At 26.8% G+C, this 12,467-nt stretch overlaps 1 protein-coding gene across 1 annotated transcript; it reads left to right on the top strand.

The window, feature by feature from the left end:
• The first annotated feature begins 3,277 nt into the window (after positions 1-3,277).
• On the top strand, positions 3,278-5,127 carry LOC113867490 (putative UPF0481 protein At3g02645). The gene has a single exon (XM_027502854.1). It carries the CDS (start codon positions 3,330-3,332, stop codon positions 4,959-4,961), a length of 1,632 nt encoding a protein of 543 aa, XP_027358655.1. The 5' UTR covers positions 3,278-3,329; the 3' UTR covers positions 4,962-5,127.
• The last annotated feature ends 7,340 nt before the right edge of the window (positions 5,128-12,467 follow it).

The raw sequence follows: 12,467 nt of genomic DNA, 5'->3' as shown, positions 1-12,467 counted from the left end.
AGTATTTTTATATTTTTAAGAGTTATTAATTAGTGCTTTTATGTTTTTAATAAAAAGATTGATTAAATAAAAATAGTAATATATCTTTTAATTTCAAATTAAGAGAAAGATCAATTGAAATAATACGAATGCAATCATAAGAAAAATACATGTGAAGACAGAGGTGAACACTTTAAACATTTTAAGGAGAAGGGTACATTACATTAATACAATCAAATTCCTTTAGTAGAAATAACGCAGAAGTATCATGATAACATGAATTTCTTTGGGAGAAAGATCTATATATACATATATACATATATATATATATATATAACGCTAGTGTAAGTTAATATATACATGAAAATGTCTTTTTTTACTGTATTAAAATATTTGTTCTATTCTTTTAAGATTTGTTTGGAAATGAGAATTTTAGAAAAAAGGGAAATAGGAAGATAAATTTTATATTTTAATAAATATATTTAAAATTAATATTTATTTAAAATAATATATTAATATAAATTTAACATATTAATCATAAATTTATCATTATAAATGATATATAATTATTTTAATTTAAAATTAAAAAAATATATCTTTCTCTTTTTTTTCTTTAAAATATTTTTCTAAGAAATTTAAATAATTATATCGTGTATAATTTATAAAAACTGAAAATTAAAATTAAATAAATACTATTAAAATATTTTTTATCTAAACTTTAAAAACGAGACTAAAGATAATAAAACTAATAATATTATATCATAAGAAAAAAAATACACAAACTATTTAAGCAGTATTGTGATTTTTTTGAAAAAAAATCATTATAAAAGTATGTGATTTAATTATTTTATTTAAGAATTTTTCAAAAGAAGTTGTTAAAAATATTGGTATAAAACTACTATATTTGGGTGATATATTTAATAAAAATAAAAAATATTAATATTTTTATCTGCTAAATATATATTTCATTATATATTAAATATTTTATCAAATTCGTAAGAGTATATAAGAGAGAGATAAGAAATTATAAATGTGACAGACAATAGTTTTGAGAATTTTTTTAAAATATTAAGAGTGTATTTTACAATTCAAGTTTATATTTTATTTAGGATTTTATAATTTTTTTTCTAATAAGCTACTACAACTATTCAGTAAGCAAAAAATAAAAGAAATTTTAAATTTTTGAAAGCTATCCCATAATTAAAAAGTCACTTCAAATAATATTCAAGTTATTGAAAGTTTAATTAACTACTAATATTTTATTTTATTCTTATCTTTAGCTTTTTAAATTTTTCTACTCAGAAAATAACTCTAATAAATTTTTAATTATTTAATATATGTTAACTTATTGTACAATTAATTTTATCAAATAACTATAATTCAATCAACTAACTCTAAGTTACAAGCTTCCAACTACAAGGCATAAATCTAGTTTAAGTGACTTTGTAAATAAGTCATTATAAAAGAATAAAAACAACATAAAAAATGAATAAAATTTGTTTCATGAGTTTGAAAAAATTTACCTTTTTAAGTTTCGAAGAAGTTTAATGAAAGAGTTTTTGAAAAAAATAGAAAATATAAATTGATTAACTTATGGAAAGTAAATTTATTTAACTAAATTTTGACTCCTATAAATAGTTATAAAAATATTTAACCAAGCTAACGCATAATCTACCAATTAATTTATCAAGTACAAACTATAAACCTTTTTAACTTATACCAAACGAGACCTAAAACACAATTAAAAGAGAAATATTTCTGTAAAATAAGTTTGTTTGTAAATTAAAGAAGTAAGAAAATTACACACTTGAATCTTTATCATGTACTTCAAATTAAATCAATGATAAATGACTATTTACTTTCTCAATTTATAAAACAAACTCACTCTACGCGACAGAGTTAAAATTCAAATAGCAAAATTAAAGTAAGATTCATGTGTGTATTGAAGGTACGTTAATATTATTTTTTATTAAAAAAAGTATTTTAAATTTGTTAATTAGCTGTAATCATGTAGGCATTTGCATTATTTTTCCTTTTAAAATTTCGATCACACAATTCTTATCTTCTTAAGTAAACTCTGTGTAGTGATTATATAAAAATCTTTGTTCCCACCCCACACGTGAGAATACATCACGTCCTTTCCTCACCTCCTCACTTAACACCGGGTCTTATCGTGTGGTTTAACATCATTTTTACGTAATTATCAAAATTTTTAATATATAAGATTTTACAAGCGAAAAAGATGGAATAAAGCTCCTTCTCATTTTTAGTAGTGTTTTATGTATTTGACTTTTCCAACTAAAATACTCTAGCATGCCTATGAATACATAGTAATAAAGGATAATTCACTCTTGATTTGTTTTCTTTGGGTAAATTTTTCAAGAAGTTTTTATAGGAAAAAAATTATTATAAAAAATAATAATTTGTTTTTTGTAAATTAGAAATAACATATTTTTTTATTTTTTTTTAGAAGTTCTTTCATTTAATTTATAAAAAAAATTATTCATTATTTTTTCTTCTATAAAGATTTCACTATAAGTTCATTTAAACAAGTTAATTAAATTTATGACCTATATTAATATAGGTTGTAGTCTTACTTTTTAAAATAATTTTTCATATAGATTTTTGAACTGAAGCTCGTAATATAAAATGCTTTTGTAAAAGAAACCTAAATAGTAATTATATACTACAATTATGATAATTGTAGTAAAATTTGGTAGAAAAGTGCAATATTATGTTTTATATACATTTGACTTTCTTAAGTTATCTGAATCTTGACTTGAGTTACGCACTTCTCTACTTATATCAATTTACATCGGTGTTTTTATATTTGTAAAATGCAGTGTATATATTTGTTTATGCTTTATTTTTATATTTTTCATATCATATTACAAGTTATTTGTACATCAATTACCAAGGTATAACGTGATATGAAAAAATAACATGTGAAAAGCCTAATTGATATTATAAACAGATGAAAAATCTGCTATGTTTGCTAGTGTCCAATAATTAGTTCGTTAGCACAGCACAGGACAGGCAAATAACTTTCATCCCATTGCTTTTATTGTGGGCCAATTGACCATAATGTGAAACACTTGCGTAATGTGGAAGCCTTGAAAAGTAGTATTGTGAATTATGTGTTGTAAAACGATAATTAATAATTTAAATTCATGCACATGTTTTCAATGTGAAAAAAATATATTAAATTATGTGGTAACTAACTAGCAATCATTACCGTTCTTCATCCATTAGCAACTCTCTATAAATAAACCAAAGGTTTGAAGTGTCAATGTGATTTTGTATGCTTACACATATTGCCATAGCAAATCCATTAGGTAGGAAAATCCCAGATGGCCTCTCTCTCAATCTTCGATTCAGAATCAGATGAAGACACTTGGGTGATCCAAATAAATCAGTTGGTGAATGAAACCAACCTCTCAATCTTGAACACAATGCCCGTTTGCATATACCAAGTGCCCAAGTCTTTGAGTTGTGTCAAGCCAGAAGCTTTTGCTCCACAACTCATAGCCATTGGTCCATACACACACTTTCATCCTGATCTCTATCCCATGGAAAGGTTCAAAGTTTTTGCTGCCAAAAGGGTCCTTGATCACTTCAAAAAACATAACCTCAAACAACTAGTTGAGCTACTCCACAGCACAGGACCGTTCATCCGTGCTAGTTACCACAAATACTTGGACCTCAAGGAAGAAACCTTGCTATACACCATAGCCATTGATGGTTTGTTCTTAATGGATTTCTTCCACAATTACATTGATGATAAAATGTTTGGCTCTTTCATGACAGGACTAGAAGAACAAGTTCAAAAAAGTGGTGTAAAGCTAACCAAGGATGCCATCATAAGAGATTTGATCATGGTAGAGAACCAAATTCCAACCTACATCATGGTGAGGATTTTGATGCTTGAAACCTCCCATCCCATTGATTCAATTCAAGAATACTTGGGTTCAATGCTCTTGTCATTTTGTCACAAACACTCTCCACTCAAGTCAACTCACACCCCAACAAGTTCTGAAGCTGTCACCAAATATTACCATATCTTGGATCTCATGTACCATTTGGTGGTCTTTCAAAATGAAAAGTCCGAAACACAACCACTTTTCAAAAGCGAATGTCCGAGTAAACCCCTTTGTAATGATGACTCCACCACTGATAATGTTCCGACAAGCTCAAAATCTGATAAAAAAGCCTCAGTCATCTTGTTAAAGAAAGCTAAAAGTGCAATAACATGGGCACTAGACACACTCAAAAAACTAAAGGATGTGAATATTCCTTTTCTCCAACCCATTAAACGACACTTGGATCCAATTCTTCATATTTCCTCAAACCTTGAAAGTATTTCATCGCAAAAGGCACGTCCTGAAGCAGATAAAGATCAAGATGAAGCCCCTGTGGTGGTCACCATTCCTTGTGTGCATGAACTTCATTCAGTTGGAATCCAATTTCAACCCTCAGAAGGAGGCATCATGGCCATTGAATTTAATGAAAAAAAGGGCATACTTTACCTCCCTTTACTCAAATTAGATGTTAACTCTGAAGTGATAATGAGAAACCTTGTGGCTCATGAGGCCTTGACCAAACCAGATTTCCTCATATTCACAAGGTACACAGAATTGATGAGAGCAATCATAGACACCGTGGAGGATGTAAGGCTGTTGAAAAATGCAAACATCATAGAGTCAAGTAGCACACTCAGTGTGGAAGAAATGGAGGAACTGTTCAATGGAATGAGCAAATCCATTGGACCCACCAAGACTGAAAAATTGGATGAGACCATAAAGAAAGTAAACAAGTATTTTCATAATAAACGCAAGGCCAACCTCTATAGGACCTTAACTGAATATGTGTACCATTCTTGGAGGCTCTTCACACTTCTTGCTACCTTGGTGCTCTTGGCCATGACGGCTCTTCAAACATTTTGCTCCGCTTATGATTGCCCCAGTTATTTTAGATCCAAGTGATTTTTTCACGTCATTTTTCTTTTTACACAAGTGAAGGTTAGAATAGTTGTGTATGATGCATGGTAAATTTTTAATGATTTCTAGGGAATGATCGAAATATCTGTATAACAGTATAAGCATAGTGTAAAGTTATATCTCCGTAGCAAGAATAATATAGCGTATACTTTTGATGTTTGCGACTGAAACCATCTATTTTTATTTATTTATTTATTTATTTTTAATTTTTGCGGCTTATTTTGAATAACTTTTAAGGTGTAATTTTTTTTTTTAATAAAAATTTTTAGATTTAGATTTGATCCTTATAATAATTTAGGTTGGATTTAGTTCTTAATAAATTAATTGAGTAAAAAATTAGTTACGTTGTTAATTTTTGTCAATTAAGCATTGAGTTGATGAATAAAATATTATTTTAATTAGTATATTAAATACTTAATATATTATTATTCTAATTAGCATATTACAGGTGATATGAATTCTAAATCCTAATTATAGTGCATAAATAAGTAACAGTGCTAAGTTAATAATTAAGATATTAGTATATTGAACAAGATAAATGTGTGCTGGTTAGATAAAGATGTGTTCACTATCTGAGGTATGTTAAAATTTTGTTACTCAACTTAACACTTAACAAATAAAGGTTAATCACAAAAATTAATATATTTTTCATAATTTACAGCTTTTACAGGGATAAAAGCTTATTTAAACCCTCTTTAAATACCTTTACCCTATTTTTATATTTTATTATATTTTTTATTTTTATATAACATTAAAAGTTAACAATATAGAAAAACCGCACAGTATCCCAATATGGTGTCTGGAGAGAGATATTGAGCAAATATTTTCCGACAATAAAATGAAAGAAGTGTTCTAAGTAACCCTATCTTTGATTTCTAAAATTAAAGGCGTTAGTTAATTAATTTAATACTTAAATTTATATTTTTTTTATTTTTATCCTTAATTTTGTAAAATATTTTATATTTTAATTACTAGAAAAAGGAGTTTAAATATTAAGTACTGACATTAAAACATTAATGATCAAGTAGCCAAAAGTTGGCTTTAGTCTCTGTCGTTGAATGTTCAATTATTAAATACAGTCAAATAGAAAATGTCATCGTATGGATGAGGATTTAACATTAATTACTAAGACCGTTCCATGCAATGCCAACATAGTTGTGCGTTGAACGTGATTGAGAATCACAGCATATCAACCTCCAACCTAAGCTTTTGGACTTTATAACTTCAGCCCAATCCATTAGAATAAGCCTAAAAGAGAAAAATTTACAGTGATATATGCTTCATGTTTTGGATTTTGTGCTTAATATAAAAATGTACCATTGGGTCCATCTAGACCAATCTATTGCGAGAGTATACAGTAATGGGGCAGAGGAAAAAGCTTGAAAAAGTTTTTATATTTTTGTTGGTTAAACTCATATTAGCTTTAATCAGATTGAATTATAAAAGTTTAAATTTAATTAAAACTCAAATACTATATTTTATTTGTGATTCGGGTCGACCTAATTGAATCGTAGGAGACAAAGGGGAGGTCATGAGAAAATTTAACCACACGGTTGAGACTATTAACTCTGGGATTTGAGAGTTAATGCTCACTGTTTAAGATTTTTTTTCTTTTGGTAAAAAAAAAAATTAAGTGAGTTGAATTATGAGATTCACCAAGGTCAAGATATACTTGAATTTAACACTTTTTAAAATATTAAAATAAATTTAGAGTATATATTATAAATTAATCTTTTATGAACATGCTAATTTTATATGAGTGATAGATTATTTCTAATTTAATATGAGGGAAAAAAGACAAAAGGATGGGAAGGAAAAGAGACTGACACCCCCAATAAGCTTTTTAATATTAGAGGAATGCAAAATCAGCTACGTACCACAGATAGGAGTGAGGAATTGTAGTTCAAATTTCTAATGTGAGGATACTCACATATACAATTCGTTTGGATGATGAGATAAATTAAAGAGAAAGAAAGAGAAAAAAAAAATCACTTGTTTGGATGGGTGAATAAAAGTAAAAATAAATAAATTGTATGAAAAATATATTTATTTTAATAAAAAATTAAAAATTTTAATATAACTTTTTCTTAATACTTGTCTTTTTACTTTTATATTTTTAAATATTGTTTACCAATAAAGTAATAAAAAATTTGAAGCACCAAGCATTGTTCCTTCAACATAAAAGATAAGAATTTTTATTCTCGTCCTTCTCCTTTTTTTTCCCTCACAAGAAGACAAAGCATCTAAAACTAAACAAAGATTAAAAAAAAAATTATACAAAATCACTCCTTTCGATTTCTTTTCTCACTAATCATCCTGTTCAAACAAGTCTTAATGCCTGACCTACTTGAGCATATCCACACTTATGAAAAAAATTTATGGGAAAGAAAAATAATAATTACTACAAAATAGTTTGTGATATTAATTGTGTGTTTATATTGTCTTTCTAAAAATAGTTCAATAAATAATTATATATAAAAAAATATTAGGCTTGCATGTAAAGTGATCATTTTAAAATTATAAAAAAAAATAATATAACCAATGTCTCAAGTAAAGAATTAAATTTTTTTATTAAAAGGCACAATAATGCATTTATTTTTGTGATTTTTAATTCATCCCTAAAACAATTTATGTCATTTGGATTGTTTAAAAAATAACTTTGTTACAGTAAAATTATTATAAAGGGAACGATTTTTTTATAATAATTATTTTATATATTAAAACAATCATGTTTAAAATAAAAAGAGAAAGTAAAATTTAGCTAAAAATTAATCTATTTTAATCATAACTTTCAAAGTAAGTATTATAATATATCTTATGAATCAATCTTTCTATGAGAGTAAATAAATGAAATGCACTTATCTAATTAATCGTTTTATGTGTGGCGATTTTCTTATGATTTGTGAATTACATTTGTGTAAAGAGTTCAAATTGATTGATGAGGGATATTTAGGAGACTAAATAATTTCATTAAGAAAATTTTTTGGACAAATTTAATTGCTTAGAATTTTTTTTAAAAATTAATTTAATTAATTGGAAAATTTTACCAAATTAACTTATTTCAAAAATTTTATGAACTCCTATTTATTTATATTATAATATCACATCATTTTAAGTTTCATATATCACGTTTACATAGCTCTCAAGTTACTAAATTAATAATTTAATACGCTGCTAAAGACGATTAACCTCTGAGTGACAATAAAATAAAATAAAATAAAATGGCTCACAATTACAAACGTTGAGTATTATTATAAAATTTTACTTGATATTTTACAGTAAAATAGAAGAATCCTGGTTCAATTATTTAGTACAGTATATATTCCAACAAAGCTGATCAATGACATAAATTTATACATCATTTTGAATAAGGAAATGAATTCTCTCTTTAAAAAAATTGAATGAAATCTTAAGAATAATATTAAAAGACAAAATGTAAACTATATATAAATAATTCAGCAACATCAATTGACTATATTAAGAACTGCACTACCCATCATGAATATTCGTAATCATTTCAACCTTCTCTTTCTCTTTCGCCTTTGCTGATGCTATTCTATACTCCAAGCAGCTTTTCTCCCATTTCTCTTTTCCTTTGTTTAAGATTAATCATTAATTGGTCCATCGTTGCGTCCCATTGAAAATGTGGCCACTATACTTCATATAAATGCTACCCACAGGTAACCTCATTGCTGAAGATGGAACAATATGATATACACACGGATATTGCAAATCCAAAATATATAAACCCAAGATATATAAGATCATTTTAAAAGCATAATTTTAATAATATATAAAACATATGTACATATTAGAGAGAAAATGAAATTTTTCTTAGCTTAACTATGACATGACTAGTGCACATGTTACATTTCAGGACGCATTTTGGGAGGCTCAAAATGCACACAAGAAGCAACAGAGATATAATTGCTTGGCCCACTTTGGACGGCTCCCCATGTACTAAAAGTTCAGCATGTGCATGCAAACATTTCATTTGCACATGGATATGGACAGTGAGCAGAAAAATGTCTTTCCAACAGTTGAAAACCTCATTTCACTTTTATATATCTATATATATATATATATAACTTTATACACTCATCACCTCACCCATTATCACCATTTGGCAAATATATAATTTTCTTCACTCTCAGATCACTCTTCATCAAAATGTAGTTGTTTTGTTTATATACAACTTGTCAAACAAAATCAATGACAATAATAATATATTAGGTGTATGCACCTGTTTGAACTACATGTACAAAATTTCAATTCTCTATAGTCTGTCTCATGACCTGGCAAGTGCTGTATATATATTGGCATATTATATTGATCTCCACGTCAATTCCGCTGAATTCTTCACATGCTATCTGGGATTGTATCCTGGAGAAGAGTAATACGATGTTACTTACAAGAAAGGAAGAAATATAAAACATTAAATCATACATAACCCTTCAACATTAAATATAAAGTTACGTGAGGTTTTTGGGTGATCATAATATTTAGAGGATATATAATGTATATGTTTCTCAACAAAATGAAAAACCTACAGAGTTCAACATCGAGGAATACTTAACCAAAAGAAAGGGACGTTTAACATATTCAAACTCTCCACTAACGCCAAGTTTGGCTACTTACCACACAAACAAATAATAATCAGATATTTGATCTTTTTTATTCAATAAATAAGCCTAATTACAGTACTTACATCAGAAGAAGAGAGTTCAACGTAGCCAAAGACAACTTGCCGGCAACGGCAAAAAAACCGGTGAGCATGAGCATCACTAACGCCGGCAAGTCATCCTTGGCTGCATCACTCTCTCAACCTCTTCATGTAAGTGCCTCTTAGGCAGCTATATATGATGAATATATTTGATTCATGTGATAGATAAATGTGTGTGTGTATATATATATATATATAAAAGGAGATAACAGGGCTTGTTCTTCGATAGCATAAAGATTATATTATAAGGCACAAACACCAAAATTCCAAAAGTAGCAAGTGGCCTTCCATGACAACCGAAAGCCATGCCATGCTGCCAAAGTCACACCGCCGGACTGCCACATTGCAAAATTCGATCATCCAAGAAACTTACTCGATTGGGCATACCAGATAGGGGACCAGACCAACAATTGTTGGGCCCACCCTTTCTCTTTTTGTGTCATCCTATCATGGAGGTTATGGGAGAGGAAATATCGTAGATTCTTCCAGAGTAATTTAATTTATAAATAATTATTTTACAAAAAATTTTTATCTGTAAAATAAAGAGTGATGTTTTTCCACAGCTCAAATCGGACACCTTAGGTGTCATTTTATGTTCTAGAATTATTTCTTGGATGCTTATTTAACGAAAAGATAAAACTAATAATTATATATAATATCAGATGCAATTTTTATTGATTTAAATAATAAAACTCAAAAAGAAAAGGAAAAGAAGTATGGGTTAAGTGTTGTCATGAAAAATATAAATGGTAAAAATAGTATTGTAGAAAAATGAAATTTAATGATATAATTGTTTTTTAAGAGAAACTTTATTTACCCATGTTTTCATATATATATATATATTTTGTTAGGAGAGAGATTAGAGGAAAAGAGAGAGAAACGTGATATAGAATAGATGATTGATGAAAAAGAAAAAAAAAAGTTATAAAATAAATAAGCTCATGCTTTAATTTGCTTTTGTAGGGGGTCGATGATAGTGACTTTTACCATCTCCGGGTCCTTGCATATGTTTTTGGCTTTAAGTTAATTTTTTATTGCTGATAGCCACTTCTAGAAATTTTCATGGCACACTGCATGATAATGTTGAGAATGCACAGAAAGATTGGGAACCTGAAATTAAACTATCAGAGGGTAATGGTGATGCTTGTTCTGATATGAGGAAACCTCAAGCTGTTACCTGGAATATTAATTAGCATGTTCTAGATTAGTTTTTCAAAAACCTTTGTTATCAAATTAATTTATAAAAAATTAGCATGTGATCTAATTACATCAGTTCTGTTTTTTTAGTATTCTTATTATTAAATTAGTCTTAAGAGAAAAACTTAAAACATAACACAATTTATATAATTAAATGACTAAAACAGTAATAAACTAACATTTAAAGCACCACACTAAACGGTAAACATTTGTTTTAAAAAATTCAATGTCGAAGATTTCCTGTCGGATATATATATATATATATATATATATATATATATGCAGCATATATAGATTCTTTTGATGTTTTTTAAATTTCGCTGTCAAGGAATCTATGCAAGTGTCCGCAGACACATTATGTAAGATAGTATTAATTATTTTATGAAACTTGTGAACGAATGTCTTAAGTTTAATATATGTAAGTGTTTTCGGACACAACATATAAATTTAAGCATAATTAGGAAATCAATAAATAATGTTTTATTAAAAAATTAAATTAAAATACATTAAAAAATTGCAGAAATAAGTATATTTACATGACTTTTGATAAAAAAAAGTTCATTTTTAATTCCTTAATCAATGTTTAATCAACTATATTTATTAGTGTTTTTTAATTTTTTAATAAAACCTTTTAAAGCATCTTCAACAAGACAATTTATAATAAAGGTGAATCCTTAGCAGTTATTTTTAGTTTTTTTAAATATTTTTTTAATTTATCAAAACAATTTATTTTAATGATTTTTTAATTAAATAAGTATGTGAATAAATTGTATGTCCAAATATACGTCAAAACATGGAAGAAGCAGCACAGCATCTTGGCGCATAGGTAAGATTGCTTATTCTAAAAAAATAGAGAAAATTCTATTTGCATAAAAATAATTCAATAAAATCTATATAGAAACAAATGGTTATTAATTTCGACACAAGAAATTTGAGTCTTAATTTGCTTATATTCTATTGAATCTAATAACTATGAGTTTAATAAAATTATTAATTTTGAATGCTCAAATCTGATTAATTGTGCATAAAGTTAAAAAAAAAATGAAAGAGTTTTAAATCCTTACTCAATTTTATTTATTTTTTGGTTAGAAAAATCATACTCATCTCTATTTTAATTTATACTATAGATAATCCTCTTAGTAATGGTAAGCAATATTAATTAATGAGTCTCTTCCAAAATTATTTTCATTTACTTTGCAACTTTCAATGACATTACCTACTAATATTGAATACTCATATCTGATTAATTGGTCATAAATTTAAAAAATGAAACAAAGTTCTAAATCTTATATCATATTTTTAGTCATGAAGTTAATCATAGGATTTCAAAACTAACTACCAATTAATAGCCTGTTTGTCTACACCTCCCAACGAATTTTGCAAGATGCCTGAAATCATGAATAAAATAATAAGTTTTTATTATTTAATGTCATAATTAAATAAGAATTCATTAACATTAATAATAATTTTTTATTTCTAAGAATAAAAGTGATACAATAGATAAAGAGTATAATAAAAAGTTAAGTAATGTTTTTTTATTAAAATTAGAATACTAAACTTTTTTAAATTTG

Source organism: Abrus precatorius, unplaced genomic scaffold (assembly GCF_003935025.1).
Source record: "Abrus precatorius isolate BTA unplaced genomic scaffold, Abrus_2018 Scaffold5, whole genome shotgun sequence".
Taxonomy (NCBI): Eukaryota; Viridiplantae; Streptophyta; class Magnoliopsida; order Fabales; family Fabaceae; genus Abrus; species Abrus precatorius.
The sequence above is the reverse complement of the archived record's forward strand: the minus strand, read 5'-3'. Positions and strand labels throughout refer to the sequence as shown.